This window comes from Laccaria bicolor, genomic scaffold (assembly GCF_000143565.1).
Source record: "Laccaria bicolor S238N-H82 LACBIscaffold_5 genomic scaffold, whole genome shotgun sequence".
In the NCBI taxonomy this organism is placed as follows: domain Eukaryota; kingdom Fungi; phylum Basidiomycota; class Agaricomycetes; order Agaricales; family Hydnangiaceae; genus Laccaria; species Laccaria bicolor.
In genome coordinates this window covers 1,688,017-1,710,236 of record NW_001889876.1, presented here as the reverse complement: position 1 = coordinate 1,710,236, position 22,220 = coordinate 1,688,017, and the positions used below count along the sequence as shown (strand labels likewise).

At 46.0% G+C, this 22,220-nt stretch overlaps 11 protein-coding genes across 11 annotated transcripts; 4 read left to right on the top strand and 7 right to left on the bottom strand.

Moving 5' to 3' along the window:
• Window positions 1-432: 432 nt before the first annotated feature.
• LACBIDRAFT_314114 (uncharacterized protein) lies at window positions 433-779 on the bottom strand (the record flags this gene model as incomplete). Its single annotated transcript, XM_001877528.1, has 2 exons — window positions 433-704; window positions 752-779. The coding sequence occupies 2 exons, from the start codon at window positions 777-779 to the stop codon at window positions 433-435; spliced, it is 300 nt and encodes a 99-aa protein (XP_001877563.1).
• Window positions 780-2,249: 1,470 nt separating this feature from the next.
• On the bottom strand, window positions 2,250-3,872 carry LACBIDRAFT_314113 (uncharacterized protein; the record flags this gene model as incomplete). The annotated part of the gene is made up of 7 exons (XM_001877527.1): window positions 2,250-2,474; window positions 2,533-2,721; window positions 2,786-2,830; window positions 2,884-3,309; window positions 3,362-3,497; window positions 3,550-3,655; window positions 3,725-3,872. 7 exons carry the CDS (start codon window positions 3,870-3,872, stop codon window positions 2,250-2,252), a joined length of 1,275 nt encoding a protein of 424 aa, XP_001877562.1.
• A 15-nt stretch (window positions 3,873-3,887) lies between these two features.
• LACBIDRAFT_314112 (uncharacterized protein) lies at window positions 3,888-4,223 on the bottom strand (the record flags this gene model as incomplete). The annotated part of the gene is made up of 3 exons (XM_001877526.1): window positions 3,888-3,978; window positions 4,037-4,146; window positions 4,200-4,223. The coding sequence occupies 3 exons, from the start codon at window positions 4,221-4,223 to the stop codon at window positions 3,888-3,890; spliced, it is 225 nt and encodes a 74-aa protein (XP_001877561.1).
• Window positions 4,224-5,690: 1,467 nt separating this feature from the next.
• Window positions 5,691-5,975, bottom strand: LACBIDRAFT_314110 (uncharacterized protein; the record flags this gene model as incomplete). Its single annotated transcript, XM_001877525.1, has 3 exons — window positions 5,691-5,831; window positions 5,881-5,886; window positions 5,937-5,975. 3 exons carry the CDS (start codon window positions 5,973-5,975, stop codon window positions 5,691-5,693), a joined length of 186 nt encoding a protein of 61 aa, XP_001877560.1.
• Window positions 5,976-6,602: 627 nt separating this feature from the next.
• LACBIDRAFT_314109 (uncharacterized protein) lies at window positions 6,603-12,292 on the bottom strand (the record flags this gene model as incomplete). Its single annotated transcript, XM_001877524.1, has 13 exons — window positions 6,603-7,642; window positions 7,698-7,709; window positions 7,780-7,826; window positions 8,033-8,078; window positions 8,235-9,597; window positions 9,652-11,136; window positions 11,197-11,259; window positions 11,315-11,388; window positions 11,448-11,549; window positions 11,601-11,649; window positions 11,709-11,832; window positions 11,886-12,028; window positions 12,083-12,292. 13 exons carry the CDS (start codon window positions 12,290-12,292, stop codon window positions 6,603-6,605), a joined length of 4,758 nt encoding a protein of 1,585 aa, XP_001877559.1.
• Window positions 12,293-12,661: 369 nt separating this feature from the next.
• LACBIDRAFT_246680 (uncharacterized protein) lies at window positions 12,662-13,863 on the top strand (the record flags this gene model as incomplete). Its single annotated transcript, XM_001877878.1, has 4 exons — window positions 12,662-12,745; window positions 12,816-12,996; window positions 13,095-13,277; window positions 13,748-13,863. 4 exons carry the CDS (start codon window positions 12,662-12,664, stop codon window positions 13,861-13,863), a joined length of 564 nt encoding a protein of 187 aa, XP_001877913.1.
• A 630-nt stretch (window positions 13,864-14,493) lies between these two features.
• Window positions 14,494-16,515, top strand: LACBIDRAFT_314107 (malate synthase). The gene is made up of 6 exons (XM_001877877.1): window positions 14,494-14,845; window positions 14,903-15,038; window positions 15,092-15,421; window positions 15,472-15,606; window positions 15,656-15,860; window positions 15,919-16,515. Exons 1-6 carry the CDS (start codon window positions 14,500-14,502, stop codon window positions 16,393-16,395), a joined length of 1,629 nt encoding a protein of 542 aa, XP_001877912.1. The 5' UTR covers window positions 14,494-14,499; the 3' UTR covers window positions 16,396-16,515.
• Window positions 16,516-17,742: 1,227 nt separating this feature from the next.
• On the top strand, window positions 17,743-19,210 carry LACBIDRAFT_314106 (uncharacterized protein; the record flags this gene model as incomplete). Its single annotated transcript, XM_001877876.1, has 8 exons — window positions 17,743-17,786; window positions 17,840-18,243; window positions 18,301-18,353; window positions 18,410-18,448; window positions 18,504-18,544; window positions 18,594-18,903; window positions 18,961-19,053; window positions 19,112-19,210. The coding sequence occupies 8 exons, from the start codon at window positions 17,743-17,745 to the stop codon at window positions 19,208-19,210; spliced, it is 1,083 nt and encodes a 360-aa protein (XP_001877911.1).
• Window positions 19,211-19,458: 248 nt separating this feature from the next.
• LACBIDRAFT_314105 (uncharacterized protein) lies at window positions 19,459-19,755 on the bottom strand (the record flags this gene model as incomplete). Its single annotated transcript, XM_001877523.1, has 1 exon — window positions 19,459-19,755. One exon carries the CDS (start codon window positions 19,753-19,755, stop codon window positions 19,459-19,461), a length of 297 nt encoding a protein of 98 aa, XP_001877558.1.
• A 150-nt stretch (window positions 19,756-19,905) lies between these two features.
• On the bottom strand, window positions 19,906-20,186 carry LACBIDRAFT_314104 (uncharacterized protein; the record flags this gene model as incomplete). Its single annotated transcript, XM_001877522.1, has 1 exon — window positions 19,906-20,186. The coding sequence occupies exon 1, from the start codon at window positions 20,077-20,079 to the stop codon at window positions 19,906-19,908; it is 174 nt and encodes a 57-aa protein (XP_001877557.1). The 5' UTR covers window positions 20,080-20,186.
• Window positions 20,187-20,635: 449 nt separating this feature from the next.
• LACBIDRAFT_314103 (uncharacterized protein) lies at window positions 20,636-22,153 on the top strand (the record flags this gene model as incomplete). Its single annotated transcript, XM_001877875.1, has 3 exons — window positions 20,636-21,090; window positions 21,153-21,224; window positions 21,283-22,153. The coding sequence occupies 3 exons, from the start codon at window positions 20,636-20,638 to the stop codon at window positions 22,151-22,153; spliced, it is 1,398 nt and encodes a 465-aa protein (XP_001877910.1).
• Between the last annotated feature and the right edge of the window lie 67 nt (window positions 22,154-22,220).

Sequence of the window (22,220 nt, the reverse complement as noted above, 5' to 3'; positions counted from 1 at the left end):
AATGTGGGATATTCAACTTGGACTGGTGAGGATGTTGCTTGTTGGGTGGATATCCTTTGAGTCATCATTGACTCAAGTCTTTCCAGGTGTTGTGTGATATTTTGTTTGCTCGGCTTGCATCAGGAACAACTTCTGGCACTCAAAAACAGTCATTGGCGCCATCTCGGTATCCTTGCCCATGTGAGACTGACCCCCAAACATGTTGATGGGGTTCAGTGCATCACTGTGGTCTTCTTCGTATGTGTAAAGCTCATCAAGAAGGTATCATATTAACATGTCTCGCTAGTGATTGATATTATTAGCAACTGTCACCCTGAATGGTGTCAATCAATGTACATGTTCACCCTGTGCCCAACCACCCCACCATCAAATGCACGCCAATGTCCAGTGCTAACCAAGCAGTGCGAATTGGAACCTGTACTGTGCTCCCCCTCAATGAAAGCAATGTGTGGTGAAATGCTTTGCCCCACTGATTCCAGCAGCTTCTGCCATTTTGGTGATCTTCTTTTGAATTACAGATCCCATTATTGGTTGCTTGGGATGAACCAAGATGCCACTTGTTCCAAGAGTGGGAAAGATGTAATCATTCAGTTGTAGCTTGTGCTTCAATAGGTCAGTTTCATAAAAATCCTTCCACATTATGATATGTGTATACATATCAATTGCAGGGGTCTTTACTTGTGGGTGTATGTTATATGTATGACCTGCACAAGTATTTGAGATTTAGCTACTACCTCAATGGTCCACTCACCGTTAAGCCCTTGCTCGCCCTTCTTCATTTTTCTCTGCCAGTTCTTCTGATTTTGATATACTGAGCAGTGGCCGGTGACCTGTTCAGCAATGGATCTGGCAAAAAATTAAAGTGCTTTGCTTGAAGCTGGACTGTTTGCAGTTCCTGGGGAGATACACTGTGTGAGTCTCGTGTGCCGCCTCAGTTAGATGTGTTTACATACCATGTCCACAGGTTGAATCCAGTGGTGATGAAAGCATTGAATAACAAGGTCGTGGCTCTCAACCCAAGTGAAGCATGATCATGTAGCTCATCGTTCTTGGGGCAGTGATGCATTGTATATGTGAGCAATCGTTCTATGTCATTGAAAGTCATTGCTTGAGCATGAGTTCTGTCAGCCTCACCATCCTTGGTTTTGCAGGCATCATGCATGTCTTCGACGGCTGCACTTTGGACTGGGTTCCCAACAAATCATTTATTAACCTTGTCAAAACACCAATGTCTGTGATAGGTGTCGTCATCCCTATTTGGATTGATGTAAGCTTTTGCACCCTCCAAAGAAATATGTGCACACTCACATTGTGTCATAGTAATGTACAAGCTTTAGACCCACGCCTACAGCAAGGCACTCACTGCACTTGGCCGTTCCTCCAGCACTGGTCACAGCTTGCCAGGGGCAAGCCCCCTGGACCCCCTGGTACACATGTTGAATCTGATTCTTCCAAGCAAACGCCACTCACGCGGCTCAGCATAAAGAGCGTGGTCGCTTATGTAAACTTATTATGTAACATTAAAGCTGATTAGTCATCCTTTGTGTTTTCATGTATAGAAGATGAATGCAGCACGAATTGAATGAGCCATTGAGATGCCAAGATCCTCTGTGAAGCATTTGTATGCCATGAACATGGTGATTGTGACTGGCATACATTTCACTGGGCATCCAGTAAACGCAGTTAGGAACCCTGGATCCATAGTCACATCTTCTCCTTCCTCCTTTCTCTCCTCTTCATCATTCTCTTTCTGTTCAGCCTCCATTTCACCACTGTCCATTTCACCACTGTCCATGTCATCTTCGTCGTCGCCACATAACTTCTCCCCATTCTCTGCCTGCCAGCATTCCTCAATGTGATCTTGTTCCTCCTGTGCAAAGCTAGCTAGCCACTCCATACCCTGATGAACATGGCCATCACATCCATTTGTAGTGCTTTCCACTTTGCCATGTTTCTTCTTTGCTGTGGCTGCCATTTTTTGGATCAATGTATATGCTTCCTTGGGGGAGGTTTTTTTTGTAGGCTGTTTGGGGGTCTTGGGGGCCTTGGAGATCTTGGCCCCCTTATTCTTCTTCTCAGTGTGATGTGGTGACATGACAAGCAACTGCAATGTCGGAGTACTCATTGTAAATTATGTAGAAGACTACTATATTTTGCTCCGATCATAGTGAAACATGAAGAGGTTGAATTAGATTGATATCTGTGGGTGTCGAGAGCATGGGGTTCACAAAGTCGATTACAGCTAGCTATTACATGTCATCCCTGGTAAGGTCAATAACCACAGGGTCAACATCAATTATCTCAACCTCCCCTGCCCCGTCACTGCTAGAATCATCAATCTCAATGATATCTTCATCCGAACCATTAACCTCATCCACATCAGAACCAACATCTTCTCCCTCATCCAAATAGGCAAGGTCAATGTCAACAACAGCTACTGATTGATGTTGCATTGACTGGGAACTATCAAAAACCTAATGGTGATATCAACTTTCAATGCCTTCAAATAATGAGAAGTAGTAGATTACTTACAGAAACATATGGCTTGCATTTATCCAGCCCTGGCTTGCATGTAGTCTGGTGATATTCCTCCACAAGCTCTGGAAGTATGAAGCAAAGAATAGGGCCAGGAACCCATGCGTACGTTGACACATGCATCCCTGCACCACAGGATGTCCCTCCCATGAACAATGCAGTGGCGACAACAGATGGGATCCAAACCTCAATGTGATATGATGCAAATGTGCTCAGTGAGTTGATTCGGATTGCAGATGTGTGGATATACCAAATGGAGTTGGGCCTGAGCCCTGTTTTCCATGTTGTAGGTGGCCTGCAGTGTGCCTAGAATGGCAGCATGAGTGATGATGAAGTGAAAGACTGTACCAATGCCAATTCTTTGATGCACTGCCCATCCCACACACAGCTGGAAAACTTGTCGAGGATGTCAACCCATCTGAAAAGCTGTCGGCAGAGTGTGGTTAATGCTGTGGTATCAGGTAGCTTTGACACCCATTCTGCTGTCTTGGGCCTATAATCCTTTTTGGTATATGAAGTGATAGGATGAGCATAAAGGCATAGAACATCTGGGTCTGGAAAATCTTCTGGGATCTTAGTGGCCAATGATGGGTAACAAGCACCAAGAACATTGTTCAGATTGTGGGTGAGCACATTGCAAAGGTTCTCATGCCAACCAGTAAGGAATGCAGCCAACTGAGTTTTTGAGAGTGTGACTGTCATGTCATAGAGTGAATGAGCGAGATCTGTTGATAGTAAAGCAAGGGCCTTTTTCATCCCACAACCCAGAAGCCCCTGCTTGAATTGAGGTGAAGAGAGCCTAATGAAGGGGAATAGAGTGGCTTACAGTATTATAATCACCTCCTACTACAATGGCCAGAAAGAGGATGCCAGCTTGATCCAAAACTTGAGCAGCGGCATCATCTCCAGGCATTTTGAAGATGTACACCTCAACAGAGTCGCGGTCGTCAGAATCCTGGGGGCTAAAGGCACTCAGTACTTGGAACACATCACTATTGAGAGGGCAGGACTTACTGCCTGATGACGTGTTGGCTGCCAAAGAGAAAAATGTCACTATCACTCATCCACACCATGTCAACTGCACCAATGCTATCAAGGTAGGCTAGCTCTGCTTCTTTCTCTGTGGGAGCCTAACACTCTGTCAGTGGATGTACATTCAACATGAAATATGGGTGTAGATCGTGGAAACTATGACCAAAGCCTTTGATGATCACTTTAGAGTCTTGTGTCATATAATGATCAGCCGCACCAATGGCAGTGCTTTGTTTTTCAGACAGGCATTTCAGACCATTGAATACAAAAACGGCATTGATAGGAAGGTGCCCAATCTCACTCATGTGATCAAAGAGCAGTCACAGCTCTGAATTTTTCCCCAGTGCAGCTCGAGATGCTCCCTTTCGCCAAGCATGGTCCATTGAAGCCTGCACTGCATACATCCATGGACTATTGTGTGGAAATGAGTATAGCAGGATGGTTTTATAGGTATTCAAGAAACTCTTACCTGGCATCTATCCCCACAATGAGCACACCAGAGCTATGTTGCTGGATTTCAAAGCCCTCACAGACTGCAAGCTCAGTAAGTGACTGGTCTTTCCTGATTCCTGAGAGGAGCTAAAAAGGAGGATATTCAATTGAGGAAGATTGAAGTCATTAAACGAGAGTACCTTCCAAAGGCCAGGAATACTCATTGTTGTTGAATGTCTAGGTGTGACAACTCATAGAACATATGATGTTGTATGTCTTGCCCTATTTATAGTATACAGACCAGGAAAGCATTGAAGGAAGGAAAAAAGACTCTATGTTGGGCAGAAAGTTCCCAGAAACTCAGTTAGTCACACAAAGACACACTAAAAAATGTGTTGGCACTAACTCCCAAGGGAGGTCCATGTTGAGTTCTGGGAAGTGGTTGCTGCGAATGTTGAGTACTGACTCGGAGTGTTTGTTGATCAGTAAACAGGTCATCAACAACAAATTCCAAACTCCACCCAAACTCTGGCACCATCTCTGCTGGGTTGCGCAAAATAGTCCAGAAGGGAGACAGGCTGCAACTTTCTCGCTTGGTAAAAATATTTTATGAGATCAGTTATGTATTTAGAGAATCGACTTCTATTCATGACTGGTTACTCCGAAGAGTATTCTTTTTACTTGGGCACATCCTGGAGGTGCAGGCTGGGTAAAGTGAGAGAAAGCTTAAATTCACAAAAATTTAAGCTGAATTTAATGGAGAACAATTCGGTTCCACTTCACATCCATTTCCTGAGCTTCTGGACATCACACACTTCACCAAACCACACAACTGAAGCAATCAATCAGTGCTAGTCTGTACTAATGGTTGTCAGCAGTATCTTTTATTTCTATGAACCCATAATATATTTAATTAGTGACATCCTGCTTGATTCTAGTAGTGCTTCATATTTTTATTTACAGAAACATAGATTTTAGTAGGGCACGACACATATACAGTGCACACGCTGGCATGCATAGGGTTCGGAGTTGGCCATACACCATCTTAATTTACGGCTACATATCTACTCCAATATCCCTATGTGCAACTTTTGATGTAGGTACGATCTATCCATGGACATTGACCATCATTCCGAACTTTTCTCCAATGCCATTCCCAAAAACCGATCAATCAATAGTGGTGAACAGGGTCACCCATCGTGGTCTTTATGTGGAGCAACTTGATGATCCAATAGTTCTTCTTCAACAAGGAGACAAGGAAGTTTATGCCTAGTAGCATGGTGAGCATATAACCAAGGTGACAGAAAGATGATACATACTCAGTGTGATGTTGCTGAGAACCTAGGCATCCAATGGTTGTCCAAGCACAAAGCTTTCTTGAGCTAGAACTTGATGGTAGAGCGAACTTCCATGATCTTGTTTGCTAAGATCTTTGGCATTGGAGACAGGGAGTAGGGAATATTTGAGCTGCAAAGCGATGGTCAGCACACATGAAAACAAATGGAGAAAATGAAAGTATCTGTGAGAGACCAAGACTGAATAGTTGGGGGATTTGCTTCATGAGGGTCTCAGAGGCAAGGAAAGTGTCGTATTCTTTGGCGAGCTTCTTGACAAGCTCCTTGTTACGGTCAGTAAAAAACAAACAAAAAAGGAATGCATATTTGAATGTACTTGATGGTTCCGTAGAAAGGTTAGTCCCTCTTGGGATCATAGTTCTTGAGACCAATCCACAATTCAAAGGTCTCTACAAAGTTGTGCTTATTTTCAGTGTTGTGTTGGCAAGCAGCTCCTGTATCAAGCCCCGCACGCTTGACACTGAGAGCTTGTTCAACCTGTGGCATGCTATCAGTGGCTGCTTGTCATCAGGTATTGTGAGCTCACCTGGTGCTTCTTCTGTGTCAGTCAGGAGTGATAGAGGCAAAGCTTTGAGGTGTCACATATGTCAGAGTCATGGAATTGTTCCAAAAAAAAGACATCCATGCAACTCTGGCAACAGGCCAACCCTTGAACCTGATGCTTTGCCACTGAGCCACAATCTGAACAGACTGAGAAAACCATAAATTAGATCGCTATTATTTCCATGGTTTAAATACTTACTCTGCAATGAGGTTTATGGAGAGTTCATGGAGATTGCATGGAGATAAAAGGATATGGAACAATTAATGAAGAGGTGAAGTGTAACACAATGCATCTTTAGATCACAGCACTAATGGTTACCAAACAGAGTGGCCATCACTGTACCTTGGTCCTTTGCTTAAAGGTGTGTTCACTTGCCTTGCATCTCTCACTGAATTGGATCACCTCACGATCCTCGCCGATTCTCTGGGTTCTTGAATTTAGCAGAATTTAAGGGGGCCCCTTGAATTTGGGTGAATAACCTGACTTATGTCAGATATTACCTATTCATTTTTCATTGCTGTTAATTTGACAGTTATAGAGATTGTAGTAATCAGTTCAATTTAAGAATCTGGGAGAGAAGGATCCAGTGATAAATTTTGTTATATGCCATATTATGAATGAAGAAGGTATATTGTAAGTGGTATAAAATGACAATAGGGTGATGAAACACATTGAAGAATGGAATATTCCAAAAGCTGTAAAGTTCAATTCAGAGCTATGAAATCAACAGGTCCAGTTTCTTCTTGAATGGGATCATGTAGTGATGAAAAACACTGGCTCCAGTGTATACCATGAACAAATTTTTTGAAATGAAGTGAAGTTGGAGTGCAACCAATGACAGTAGTTGTACTTGGCCAGAGCAAACCTAATTTATTTTGATCTGGCACCCATAAGAGATAATTTTCATCTTGTAGCATGACCCAATTACCATCAAGGTGACATAATTTTAACAAAAGTTTATCATAGGAATGATAAAAAAAGGTTTTATCAGAATCAGGCATGTCAATATTGTTTCCAATATCACAATATATGGGAGAGATTGGTGGTACGACAGGATTGCTTGAAGTGGAAAGGCAAGACACTGAGAAGGGATCCATAATTTTCTGACCTGTCTGAGTATCCCACACTCTAACTGTCCTGTCATAAGATCCAGACACAATGTACCTGCCATCAGGAGAGAATGCAGCTGAAGTAACCCAATCATCATGACCTTTGAGAGGATCTATAGTACTCTGACCTGTCTTCTCATCCCACACTCTGACTGTACCATCACTAGACCCAGATACAATGTGCCTGCCATCAGGAGAAAATGCAGCAGAAGTAACACAATTGTCATGGCCTTTGAGAGGATTTACAACACTTTGACCTGTCTTAGCATCCCACACTCTGACTGTCTTGTCATAAGATCCAGAAACAATGTGCCTGCCATCAGGAGAAAATGCAACTGAAGTAACATAATGATCATGGCCTTTGAGAGGATCCATAACACTCTGCCCTGTCTGAGCATCCCACACAATTATTGTCTTATCACGAGATCCAGAGACAATGTGTCTGCCATTAGGAGAAAATGCAACAGAATTCACATAATGATCATGCCCTTTGAGAGGATTCATAACACTCTGCCCTGTCTGAGCATCCCACATTCTGATTGTCTTGTCACAAGATCCAGAGATAATGTGCCTGCCATCAGGAGAAAATGCAACTGAAGTAACCCAATTGTCATGGCCTGTGAGAGGATCAATAACTAGTGTTTGAAAGTTAGGTTAGTTAACCGGAAAATAACCGGAAAATAACCGGACCTAACCGCAACACTAACCTAACCGCAGTTAGGGTTAGTTGATTTTGAAAATGGAATAACCGGTTATTTTGCGGTTAACTAACCGTTAAATAACCGGTTACAACCGGTTATAACCAGCCCTATTATACACCTTCAAAACGCACTTGAGAACGTCGAAAACGCTTAAAATTTGACTAAGTTACGGTCAAATCTCTAAAATATCACTCAAATGTGTAGACTTTCAAGGATAATTGCATAAATATGTCAATTCTTCACCGATTTTAGCGTTCTTGGGCTCGTTTTAAAGCTAGAATATGCAGAAATAATATCTATCAAGATACACATGAGCATATTTGCCTTGTTATAACCGATTCTTTATTTTTCGGTCCTAACCGGTTAGTAACTGCAAATAACCGACCGTAACCAGTTAGTTGCGGTCCGGTTAGGTTATTTTAGGTTTCGGGACAAAGGCTAACCGGTCTCGGTCTCGGTTAGAGCCCCTGGGCACCCAATAACCGGACCTAACCGGACTTTCAAACACTATCAATAACACACTGACCTGCTTGAGCATCCCACAGCCTGATTGTCTTATCATAAGATCCAGACACGATGTGCCTGCCATTAGGAGAAAATGCAACTGAAGTAACCCAATGATCATGGCCTTTGAGAGGTTCCATGACACTCTGACCTGTTTGAGCATCCCACACTCTGACTGTCCCATCACCAGATCCAGAGACAATGTGCTTGCCATCAGGAGAAAATGCAGCAGAAGTAATATAATTGACATGGCCTTTAAGAGGATCTGGAGCCCTCTGACCTGTCTGAGTATGCCACACTCTGACTGTCTTGTCATAAGATCCAGACACAATGTGCTTTCCATCAGGAGAAAATGCAACTGAAGTAACCCAATGATCATGGCCTTTGAGAGGCTCTATGACACTCTGACCTGTCTGAGCATTCCACACTCTGACTGTCATGTCATCAGATCCAGAGACAATGTGCCTGCCATCATGAGAAAATGCAACTGAAGTAACACTAGCATCATGACCTTTGAGAGGATCTACAACACTCTGACCTGTTTGAGCATCCCACACTCTGATTGTCTTATCCCAAGATCCAGAAACTATGCACCTGCCATCATGAGAAAATGCAACTGAAGTAATCCAATCATCATGGCCTTTGAGAGCATTCCTGACACTTTGCCCTGTCTGAGCATCCCACAGTCCAATTGTCCCATCACGAGATCCAGAGACAATGTGCCTGCCATTGGGAGAAAATGAAACTGAGGTAACACAATTCTCATGGCCTTTCAGAGGATACATAACACTGTGCCCTGTCTGGGCATCCCACACTCTGATTGTCTTGTCACGAGATCCAGAGACAATGTGCCTGCCATCAGAAGAATATGAAACTGAAGTAACCCAATCATCATGGCCTTTGAGAGGACCTATAACAGTCTGACCTGTCTGAACATCCCACACTCTAATTGTCTTGCCATAAGATCCAGACACAATGTGCCTTCCAACAAGAGAAAATGCAACTGAAGTAACCAAATCATCATGGCCTTTAAGAGGATCTATAACATTCTGACCTGTCTGAGCATCCCACACTCTGATTGTCTTGTCCCAAGATCCAGAGACAATGTGCCTGCCATCAGGAGAAAACGAAACTGAAGCAACACCACTATCATGGTCTGCAAGTCTGAGAAAGCATTTCTCTGACCAATATTCCATTTTGCCCATCTTCACAGTCAATGTCTTTTTGAAAAGCTTCAGAAAATGCATAGATATTTTTGAATCTGATGGAGAAAATGGCAGAGCTGACAAATATATATGTGGGGCTGCAAGAGTTATTGGTTCAAGAAATTCCATCACAAATCTGTTTGCATCATTTATAAAGTCTGATAAATCAGGATTTAGATCCTACATTTTTTTCTTCATGTCAGTTTGATAGAAAATTTTGTATATATGACTTACTCTGCTCCATCTTGCAGCTAACAACAGTAGTTGAGCAGCATGGTTTACTGTCCCCATCAAACTCATAACCTCAAGCCAATGTAAAAGATGAACCATCAAAAACTCCTCAACTGCAGACTGTACTTCCAGCTGCAATCCTCTATCACAATTGTTTTGTAAATAGCTGGCCCAGAAGTAACTTGCATGATATAAAGCTGTTGACTTCACACTCTCAATATGATCATTCAGCTCTGGTATGTCCTTATTTAAAATGTGTGATGTTTTCAGGTCAAAGAAATTAAATGTCAGTTTTGCATTCATAAATTTCATGCAATGCCCAGAAAAACAAAGACTGTGCAGCTGGCTGTCAATCCAAAAATCTTTGGATCTCTTTGTATCCAGCAGAAAATCAGTAACTGACTGGTGGCAAACACGCAAATAGTTTGCATCACTGATGGATAGAATTGGGCTAAGTTGACTGATTATTGAATCTAGCAATGTATCTTTTACCCCCAGCAGCTCTTTTAGATCTTGGATACAAAGTGGATTCTTTGCAATGACAATTGTACCCAGAACCAATCTTAATGCTGTTTCCTCTGGTTTTCTGAGGCCTTGCAAAGCAACAGAAATGATCTCATGATACAAGCTGTCAACCACATCAATTCCTTCCCCAGAGTCAGCAGAAATAATATCTAGCCTCTCTTCAGAATCACCCCCATTATATAAGATAAAGTCCATTGCAGATTTAGCCCAGATAAATAGCCCTGCAGCTTTTCTCACAAGAAATGATACTTTGGCTGGACCAGGCCACTTTGTCAACAACCCAGTTGCCTCAGAAAATCTTGCTATAAAGTATTTTTCAAGGTCATCAGAAGTTTGAGCAGAGATCCCATGTCCAGTATTTAGATTATGATGAACACTGACAGATCTTAGTCTACTCTGAACCTTATGATGCTGGCGGCTTGTAACAAGGAGCTTCAGAGATTTAGGGAGGTAAGACCAGGATACCAATGAAGGTAAGAGTTTCTCATATGAATCACACTCATCAAGGGCATCAACAACAATAAGAAGAGGCTGAACAGAGGTCCCAAAAGCCTTCTGTAAAGGCTTGGCAATAAGATGCTCAAATTGCATAGAAATATCAAGGCCTCTAATGTTAGCTTTCTGAGTCTCCAGTGCCTGAGCTATAGACTTTCCAAGATCATTTGATCCAAGAGAAAGGTCCAAAGCAATACGCCTCCATAAGTTGTCTGGATCCCGAAGCTCAGCCTCATCACGATGGAAAAAGAGTTGCCCAGAAAAACAGTCAAAATCAGCAACTACAGATGAAGCAATTGTTGTCTTTCCAGAGCCAGGACTGCCAGAAAGCCAGAAAATATTGGGCTTATCCAGATCATAAAGCCATGTTTTGATAAAAGTGAGCACATCCTCCCGAGTTCCAGGCATGCATCTCTCTCTTACTTTGCCATGTGGTGGAGCTTTGAGCTCTTGCAGCCATTTTTCTACCTGGATTGTTTAATGATGATATAAGCTAGTGACAGATTTTACCCATTCTAAATGGCTTACATTTAACTGTTCTGCTGCATCTGCTATCTTAGTTTCAAGTTCTCTGTTGTCATTGATATTGATCTATAGTATGCCAATAGTCTTGAGAAGGGGCATTTTAAATGAGCCAATTACTCACAGTATTTGCAGAATTGAAAACACTATCACTGATTTGAATATCATGTGCCTGAGTAAGCACATTTACCTGTGGTACTTAATGAAAGAATAAAAAGTTATCAAAAAGTAGTAGCAGAAAGCAAGTTTGTCCATACCTTTTTCTGTAGTTGTGGGCCTTTCACCAACATTTCTTCTCTCAATAGACATGTCATCTCTGATGGGCTCAGTCATTATGGGATTTACATCCCTCTTGGCATCTGTGCAAGTTAAAAAATAATATCAAGTTGAATGGTTATAAAATGACTTACCTGCTTCTTGTGAACTTTCCTCAACCCTGAGACAGGCCTGAAAGTTGGGCTGAATAATAAAATAAATGAGATGGTAAAAAATGGTGAATATATGCAAAACATGCTCACAAGTGCATTTAGTTTAACCTGAAAATCTGCAATATGTTCTTGATCTTTTCTAAGATTTGCAAATCTCCTCCACAAGCTCTGTTGTTGGATCTTCAACAAATCTTCGTTCATATGGTCCAAAATGCTAGTGCATGATTTCAATCCAGGCAGTACAATAACACCATCAAAATCACACACCCTTTCAGATTCTCAAAATTGGGTTGCAAAGTCAACAGGACCTGACTGTTCTTGTATTGACATATAGCCCGAACAATCTCCTCAATCTTCTCAATGAGACTCTCAGAAAAAGCAGCCCAATCTTTCTTATTCATCTTGAATTTCTAATGTTGTTGCATAGATAGACATGACGGAATGATTGTAGTAAGAACACACACCTTAACAATTTCAAGGATGGCCAACGCCTCCACAACAACGACCTTCAGAGGTGGAAAGGTGTCGCCAGACGCAGCGACGACCCTGAGTGCAGGAAGTCCGCCTCCGCTGATCGCTTGCAGAAGGTCACTTCCTACGGGATTCAACCCAGTAGCGTTCATATTGTTGGTGTTGTTGGCGTCGTAGGTACCGATAGTCTCGTTTGCGTTCATGATGATGGTGATTGATAAGATGACTGGTTAGAGCGTCAATTACCACACCAGGTGATGAACGTGTTGTCTGTGCCTACTTGGTCCTCACTGGCCTCTGCATACCAACACCACCACCGTCGTCGACCTTCGACGTTTAACGCGTCCCTCTCCCTGCCCCGCCTTTCTTAACGGGTCGAAGGGCTTCTTACGTCGTTTTAAAGCGATCAAACGTTGGTACGTCATCACCCTACTTCGAGCTCAAACAACTCTCAAGCGATGAACAGAACCCCAGCTTTATTCTCGAGTTTTGGGATTGAGAGTGTTCAACACTCCTTACCGCGACATCCATTGTACCCATCTTTAGAAGACTAAAAGCGACGAGCGAACGCCATGTCACTCCTCATAACGATATTCCTCCTCGTCTTCATCACGCAGCTCGTCTCGTGGATAGGACAAACTGTCCTCTTGGAGCTCGTGCGTTTTTCTTTCCTCCCTCCCCCTCCCTTCCCTTTCTCACAGAACACACACTCATTCATTTATACAGGCATACGCACTATACCTCCGCCTAACTCGCTCAGCCGCATTCGCCCGGCAACAAGCGTTAAAATCAGAGATATTAGCGACGAAATCTGAGCTGTTGAAGACGAGTGCGCAGGATCAGTTCGCAAAGTGGGCGAAGCTTAGGAGGAGCGTTGATAAAGGCTTGGCGGACCTGGAGAAGTTGAGTGAGTGTCTGCTTTCTTCTTCTTCCATCCTGTCCATACCGCCGCTATCATGATTCATTTGTATATGATTTTTCACTTGCTGACGTACATACATGTAGACTCCCAAATCGCCTCCTCAAAATCATCCTTCTCCCTAAAATTTAACAGCGCGATATGGATCTTGACTACGGGGGTGCAGTTCGTCGTTGGGTGGTGGTATAGACGGCAGCCTGTGTTTTACCTCCCTGAAGGGTGGTTTGGGCCACTCGCGTGGTGGTTGGCTTTCCCGTTTGCGCCTGCTGGTGAGTTTTTTTAGTTTGGTACTACAGTTGTTTTGGTGTTTGTTCTTCATGTGGCTGGGTGAAAAGATGTTGGGTGGTTCTTTTCACTTTTGTGTGCCCCTTCGCGTTCCTTGTCTATTGTAGGTTGATGGCTCTCGCCTTCCTTCGTCTGGCATTGGTGTTGCGGGTTCTCTAGAGTTCCGTTCACCTGAAATTTTGAGTTGTGCGAGCACAGATTCTTTCTCTCTTGTTTCTTGGCGTTGCGGTTGAAGCTTCCGATATTCAGACCTGCCGGTTCTCCGGCCTTGCGTCTGTTTCTATCTCTCTTTCATGTTCGGCCCGTCTCTCTTTATGGATATCATCCTGTCTGAGGTGTTGCTGCGCCTATACATCCTTAATGCTATCGTTATCTTTCGGTTCTGTTCCCGTTGTCTTCCCGTCATATCTCCTATCGCATAGCGCTAACGTAGCCTTCTCTCATCCCTGAACAGGCTCGGTGAGTGTTGGGGTGTGGCAAATGGCGTGTAAAAGGGTTGTGGTTCTCGGAGAGCGCGTGGTGAAAGATTTGACAGGTGAGAGCTTGGATTACGTTCATGTCTCATCATGAATCCATGCTGATATCGGCCTGTTAGCGTCCTCCGTAGCCTCTCATCAGGAAAAGAAGGCGGCGAGCACCGAGCAGCCCGCTGCTTCTGGCGAGACCAAGAAGGAGTTGTAACCGTTGTAATTGTTATTTTATAACGACCTTGCTAGATTACTGTTTGTAGCGGTTATATATAACTCCTATCGTATACGTTTGCCCCTTTTGGGCTCGTTGTGAATTATGAGCCGACACGGAGAGCGGGAGAGCGCTGCCTAGATTCTGGGCGGGATACCGTCCACCAATTGGATATGCGCGTCGATTTCATAAGATTGGTCCTGGCAAGATGCTTCGAGTTCGCACAGTGAGACGCATTGATAAGAACAAAGATACTTGAGATAAGGGTGAACTTGCTCAATGTACCACAGGCAGCGGTACGGAGCGCTACTTTTTGCGTAGCGCTCCGTCCAACTCTAAAGCTAAGATAGCGATGATATCACAAGAGAAATAAGCGTCCGTCGGCACAAAGGCATGTGATTCCGGCTGTGATCCGTTGCGCGGATATCACGGGGAGCCGACCCAATTCGGTTGTCTACAAAATAGACATTGGCAAGCGTCATCTCTCCTCTCTCTCAATAACTCAATCCACACACACAGCTCATCATGGTCGCCGGTGTTCAAATCCACTCAAAAGTCGCTCAAAAGGCTCAAGCAGAGCTATTCACAGACGGCGCACTCAAGTTCCTCGCTGCCCTCCACCGCACCTTCGAGTCGACGAGACAGAGCCTGCTCGTCGCTCGCGAAGATGCTCAGCGTCGCTATGACGCGGGGGTGCCGCTTGACTTTGCCCCGGAGACGGCGCATATTCGCGCTGAGGCCTCGTGGCATTGCGCACCGCCTGCTCCTGGACTTGAGGACCGCCGCGTAGAGATTACGGGTCCGACAGACAGGAAGATGGTCATTAACGCTTTGAACAGCGGTGCGAAGACGTTCATGGCTGATTTTGAAGGTGGGATTTTATGGGGTGAACGTCCTGGAATTTTATGACTGATTTTATGCCACATAGATTCGAGTGCACCGACATTCGCGAATATGGTCAATGGCCAGATTAATTTGCGAGACGCCATTCGTCGTCAGATTGATTTCGAGGTTGGTGGAAAGTCGTACAAGCTCTCCCAAAATCCCGCTGTGCTTATCGTTCGGTATGTCTTTGTTTCCCATCCCATTTATTTCCTACTAACCTCATATGTCTCAGTCCTCGAGGATGGCACCTCGACGAACCCCGCGTAACGGTCGATAACGCCCCCGTCTCAGGATCCATTTTCGACTTTGCCTTGTACTTCTATAACAATGCACATGAACTCGTGAAGCGCGGGTCGGGGCCATACTTTTACCTCCCGAAAATGGAACACTATCTTGAAGCGCGTCTCTGGAACGATATCTTTGTCTTTTCCCAGTCCTATATTGGCATGCCGCATAACACGATCCGTGGAACCGTTCTCATTGAGACCCTCCCGGCTGCGTTCCAGATGGAGGAAATTCTTTTCGAATTGAGGAACCATTCCTCTGGTTTGAACTGTGGACGGTCCGTGTAGCATATATTTTGTTTGGAATGTTGAATTGACGTATTTATAGTTGGGATTATATCTTCAGCTTCATCAAGAAGCGTAGAGCTGACCGGAGTGCCGTCTTGCCAGATAGGAAGGACATTACCATGACCGTCGGCTTCATGGACTCCTACGTCAGGCTTCTCATCCAGACATGCCACAAGTAAGTTCTTCTCCGTGATTATTCACTATTTTTTGCTCAACCCTCTCAGGCGCAAAGTCGCGGCTATGGGGGGCATGTCGGCCCAGATCCCTATCAAGGACGACCCCAAGGCCAACGAAGTCGCCATGGCCAAGGTCCGCTCGGATAAGCTCCGCGAAGTCACTGCTGGGCACGACGGCACCTGGATCGCGCACCCACTCATCAACAAGATTGCTCGTGAGGTATTTGACAAGAACATGCTTGGTCCTAATCAGGTATACACCACTTCCTTCCGCGCACACATGCGCATATACTCACCATTTCTCTGAATAGTACCATGTCCTTCGCCAAGAAGTTAAAGTCGCCCCGTCCGACCTGCTAAGCACCAAAGTGCCCGGCCAAATCACGCTCGAAGGAGTCCGCGAGAACGTATCCACGTGCCTCGCGTACACCGCTGCCTGGGTGGGCGGGAACGGGTGCATCCCGCTCAATTACCTCATGGAAGACGCCGCCACCGCCGAAATTACGCGCGTACAATTATGGCAGTGGGTTCGGTACGGTTCGCGCATCTCGGACACGGGTGAGCTGATCACTGTGGAGTTTGTTGACAAGTTGGTGGGTGAGCTTGCGCCGGGGATAAAGGGCCTTGTGGCGGGTGTGAAGGAGGAGAATGTGAAGTTTGCGATGGAGTATTTGAAGGGACAGATTAGGAGGCAGTGGCCTAGTGAGTTTTTGACGAGTGATTTGATGCCGTATTTGGCGATTGCGGATGGGGTTGAGCCTGCTAGGCAGAGGGTGGCGGCGTTGTAGATGATGGAGGCGTTGTAGACGTACAGGTGGAGGATGGCGGCCTGTCATGTAGACTTGCGACTGAAAGCGAGTCTTTGCTGCGTAAATGTACGTTACTAGTCATTCAATTTGATTCTTGTACATGTTTTGCGAGCACTTACTTGTGGTACAAGGAAAAAGCAAGGCCAAAGTCTCTAAAACTATCGTCAAAGCGTACACATGATCAATCGATCAAGTGGGGCGGGCGCTAACACAATTTCTTACGGATCTTTGTTGAAATGGATTTGTGTTTGGATGAAATCCCTCTATCATACCCTTCTGACAGCAAAAATGTTGAATGGCGGCTATGGTGGACGTTACTTGGTACGAGTGAAAAGAAAAAACTTTCTAGATAAATGCAAACTCTCTCTGTCTGGGAGTCGAACCCAGCTTTCGCGCGAGCAATCTAAACAATATGATATGACAGGCGCGTGTACTAACCGATATACTAACAGAGAAGCTGAAGATACTTTCATCATTTAACATTTCTAGGGTAAACCAACTTTGCTGTACACCTGAAGGCAAAGTTGAACTCAGTCCTATCATGTCCCAGGAATTCTGACAAGCGACGGACGTCTGGACCTTCATTAAGCTTCATATCCTAATCACGAGCATCTACAGTCACGCGAGTCTTTTCATCGTCTGCACACTGAAAGCTGCCACCAGTCAAAATTCAAGTCAAAACACACTGGTCTCTGGTGGGCGTTCGAGGTCCATTGCTTCAATTCACAAAATAGCCCCCTCGCGCTATTTTCCGGCCTCTAGGCCTCCACTTTGAGCGTAATCAATCGGAAGATTCGGAACCCATTCACTTATTAGCAACTGCGCCATTCGAGTTGCATTTGAGCTCAATTACGAACCTATTTCGAACGTCGTTCAGAAGGCGACATCCTGGATGCATTAGACGCCAGGCAACAAGAACCACCACACTAAAGCCATCCGACACGCCAACTTTGTAAAAAGATTCCAGATGCAGGCAAATTGTTGGTGAGACTTCTTGACTGCAATGGTCAGAAAGTTGATCAGTTGATTAGGTGACTCGGAGGCTGTAACCGTTCAGCGAGTAGCACTTTGTTTTGCATTTGAATGAGGTCCGTTCATAGAATTCGTCACGATGCATAGAAGCCTATCTGCCCCGCAGTCGCTCCGGTACCGACTGCACCAGAGTCAAAGCACAGCAGTCAACAGACACAGTCTCGATCCATCGACATAAATAGCACCGCTACCGTACAGGAAAGGAGCCAAGCCCTTCTGGGTCCCCTTATTGCCACGATTCACTTATCACCCCTCGAAAAGTCTGCCTCACCACCCTCAAATAATCAATCCAAGATGTCAACAACTCAAGACGGCAAAAGCACCGCGGCCAAGTCGATGTGCGTTGTCACATCTAGCTCAATATTGCCATACCTGACGTCTTCTGCTCCAGCGATATCGTCTTTCTCCAAGATGCGACAGGTAGCCAGGGACCTTACATCCGAGCTGCCCGACAAGCCATCCAACAAATCTGCTCGAAAGTGTCTGCCTCTGCTGAGCTTTCACAAGGAGCCATTCGGTTTGGGCTGATCGCGTTCCGTGATCACCCACCCCAAGACATGAGTTTCGTTACGAAGAATTTCGGTTTCACAGCCGAACAGTCTGTTATGAAGAAGAATTTGGATGGGCTCATCGCGTCTGGTGGAGGTGACGGGCCGGAAGCGCAAACTGCTGCCCTTGCCGATGCGCTGAACTTGGAATGGGCTGAGGGCGCTGCGAAGATGGTGGTTCTTATTACTGATGCACCCCCACATGGAATTGGAGAAGATAATGACGGCTTTGCGGAATCTCCTGATCGTAAGTCCCTGTTCTGTGATAACGGCATCGATGTTCAGTGGCTTACTTGACTTTCAGAAAACGATCCTCTGCAGCTCGCGCGACAGATGGCAGAGCGTGGAATTACCCTCGTATGTTCTTCTGCTTCAAGGTGGTGACGTGAGCTGATATTAGAACTACTGGCTAGTTTGTGATCGCATGCGAGCCAACTCTGAGCCGATACAGGGTATCTCGAACGTATTTTCGCTGTAGTTGCATTGTTGCTGACAATAGCGTCACAGAACGCGGTCGATTTCTACAAAGCCTTGGCAGACATTACCAGGTGAGCCGTGAATGACACGTTTCGCCAACCACACCTGAGACCTTCCCAGCGGAAAGGTTTTTCCTCTTACGTTGGCAGAGAAACTTGGCGACTACATTGTTGGAACCACCATTGAGACGATCGAGACTGAAAAGCTGATCGCCGAATTCGAAGAAGTTATCGTGGACGACATCTACGGCAGCGAGACTCCAATGGAACAAGTGACGGACAAGCTGCACAGCAAGTTGGCGGACACTGGCGTTCAAATCAACACATTGAACGTAGAAAACATCTATAACGAGTCGCCGCAATCGACTTCGAATACCAATGTTTGGCTGAGTGCCCCAATGATCGCTGCTGGCCGCCCAAAGGTCGTTCAGGTAAGGGGTTGGTGCACTAAGCAATACAAACAACTATCGGCTGATGCAACTGACAAGGTTGAGGGCCCTCGCGTGAAGAGCGTATTTGTTGGGAGGGGAGCAAGGGCACCAGAGGTGGCATTTATGCCGCAGGCAATCAACATGTCACAGGTGTGTTGCCCGCTTTTAGTGGGTGGGGTGTCGTCGCTCAATTTTAGCTGATTTCCAGACATCGCGTGTTGTGAAGCAGAGTGCTATGAGGCAGTGTGTCATTGCTCCTGGTGGCGCTATGACGCCATCCGCCTCTTCAAAATATTACAGGGGATGAATGGGCGTCGAGTTAAACGCCAGCTATGGATTCACTTCGTGTATCCTTGTACTTTTACCCAACCCTTGAGCCATGTAACGCATACTGAAGAATATCCGGCCTATAGCTACCTGGGAATTGAGTTTGACTACTGGGATGCGGGTTCTGCACTCAGCATGGCATTGAAGTAGATAATGAATGGTATTCCAGATATGATGTGTACAATGTGTAAGCCCGAGCAAGATGAGCAAGCTTAAAAAGAGTCAAATTCACGGGTTAGCGGACGACGATAGGTAACTGGGGCCCGTCATGGTCACGAAAGAATGGCCTAAGCAGAGATGCCTAAAACCAGTAGAAACCCACCCTGACACGTTCTCAGGAGTTGAATCCCGAATAGAAGACGGATTGAATTGGAAGTGTTCCGCCTTGCCGCTTCCCTTGCCCTCCAACCTCCCCCAGCTGCTGCCCGCCCAGATCGGGTCGACAGTGGTGCGGCAAAGCTCACGGGCGAAGTTGTGAGACCAGCATTTGCCCACCTTGGGGCACTCCAACCTCCCCGCCTCCATTGGGTTGGTGAAGATTCCCCGCAAAGCAAATCCACCTCATCGAGCTCTCTACTATACCCTGCTCCGACGTGCAGCTTTACGATGCGATTAGCGATGAATCGCTTGCGGCAATGGGGTTAGCTTGGCGATCCCATCGACATTAAACAACTTTTATTGCATAAGAATGCGCGTGAACCAGGGACTGTAGCTTTTGGATTTGAGTAGGACCAACGTTTCAGAGAAGATATGGCCGCAGGGTATAGTGTGAGGCGCCTGTGTTGGGATGTCCCAATCATACGCACCCAGACAGATATCGCAAGAGCTTGAAGAGTGGACAACGAGCATTGATTCCAGTAGGATGTAGAGCTACTTAGAAAGGTTGTCGTTGTTGTGCTTAGTGCTCAACGTTGAACGACCTGAGGTTTGAGAATGGATATCTATGTTAGCTTGAACTTGTTGGGTACGAGGCAGTTTGTTTCTTGAGCATCGTTGACTCCCTGCCATGCGACCTCGTAGATACACAAGATTTTGGGCAGTTCGGCCCTCTGAAAAAGCTCAAACGTTAACCTGTCTTGTGATGGGCGCAGTGTCTGAATGAATTTACAAAGTACTCTGTGTTATTTGGTGTGAGTTGAAATTGGACTGAAAAGAAGAAAAATTGTTTGCAAATCTCGAACGAGCCATACTCTCTGTATACTCTCTGTCTGGGAGTCGAACCCAGCTTTCGCGCGTGCAATAGAGTACACCGTCAGATTGGCTATGACAGGCGCGTGTACTAACCGATATACTAACAGAGAAGTTAGAAAAACTTCTAGTTTAACGATTTCATATCTTACATAATTACATAATTTCTAGGACTCTTCCCAAACCTCGAAGTTTGCCTTTCAACACTAACGAAGAAATGGCCACCATTCACCCATCCAGACTCGGTTTAGTTCCTCAGGACCCTCCGCAACGACGACGACGATCTCCTTCGCCATCCCCGCGTCGTCGAAGTAGGAGCCGCAGTCCAAGTCATAGGGATAAAGAACGGGAAAGGGATAGGGACAGAAACCAGAGGAAGGGCAGAGATGAGAGAGACAAGGGAAGGGAGAGATATCGGGATCGTAGCAGAGGATCTAGGGGACGCGACGAGCGCAATGATGGGAGGGGCAGAGAGAACGGCAGAGGGGAAAGCCCACGACGGAATGCCCCAGAGGGCCGTCGAGGCAGCCCGTTATACGATGACTACCGACGCCCTGCGCCTCCTGTTGTTGAGGGACAAACACCCTGGAGGCAGCCCGAAAATATGTACCCGAATCGAGGGGGCGGACGACCATCTGGTGCTGGAAGTGAGGGTGCTGGGTTCATCGAGTCGTGCGTTCTTTCCCTCCCCCCCTCTCTCTCTCTTTTGTGGAAATCTGATCGTTGCTTTGTAGTCGTCGTGCTCAACGGGAAGCTATGACGGTGAACGTCTGGCCTCCGTCACCGAAAGCTCCTGCTCGCGATTTGTATGTACTCTTTCTCTCTTTTCAGCTGACGTGTATAAATTTTTGGGTATGTATGTAGGTCTCCGAAACGCAAAAAGTCAAGCAAGAAATCATCAAAACGTGCACGATCCCCTTCCTCCAGTGACGAGACCTCTTCTGAAGAGGAAGAGAGGCGACGGAGAAAACGTAAAGAGAAGAAACGATCGCGTCATGATAAGGAAAAGGACAAAGAGAGGGAAAGACGTCGTCGATCTCCTTCCCCCCGCCGTCACCGCGACGACGACAACTCGGACGAGCACGACAGGCGCAAGAGACACCGCAGAACAAGGAGTCGTAGCAAAAGCGCACCGCACCCTGCGACGACTCGCAGCCCCACACCAAAGAAAGACCGCAGCCGTTCCCCAACAGCTGACGATGACGACTCTGATGCCTGGGTTGAGCGGTCGCCCATGGCACCTCCCCCAGTCCCTACAAGTGCTCTTGGTGGAAAAGCCCCACCAACAAAAGCCACGCAAGCCAACACTGATCAATCAGACGACGAAGATGACGAAGAAGAAGTCGGTCCAAAGCCACTCCAACAATTCGGTACCGGCAAACGTTTCGACGAGCGTGCATACGGCGGAGCCCTCCTCCGGGGCGAAGGCAGCGCCATGGCCGCTTTCCTCCAAGAAGACTCGGAGGCGCGTATCCCGCGTCGTGGTGAGATTGGGCTAACGTCGGATGAGATTGCAAAGTACGAGGATGTGGGATATGTGATGAGCGGGAGCAGGCACAGGAGGATGAATGCTGTGCGGATGAGGAAAGAGAATCAGGTTATTAGTGCGGAGGAGAAGAGGGGGATATTGAAGTTGCAGAAGGAGGAAAGGGAGAGGAGGGAGGCGATTTTGAGGGAGGAGTTTGGGGAGCTTGTTAATGAACGGTTGAAGGCTGGGGATTCGAGGTTGAAGTGATGTTGGCCGAGCCAGGCTGAGGGTACCTAACTCAGATCTACGATGCTCTACCTACATAAAATATGCG

Bases quoted from the DNA above. Each gene is read 5' to 3' on its own strand.
- LACBIDRAFT_314107 (XM_001877877.1), top strand. From the start codon at position 14,500: ATGGTCGCCGGTGTTCAAATCCACTCAAAAGTCGCTCAAAAGGCTCAA. The intron at 15,039-15,091 runs GTATGTCTTTGT...CATATGTCTCAG, and splicing joins CCCGCTGTGCTTATCGTTCG to TCCTCGAGGATGGCACCTCG. The intron at 15,422-15,471 runs GTCCGTGTAGCA...ACGTATTTATAG, and splicing joins TCTGGTTTGAACTGTGGACG to TTGGGATTATATCTTCAGCT.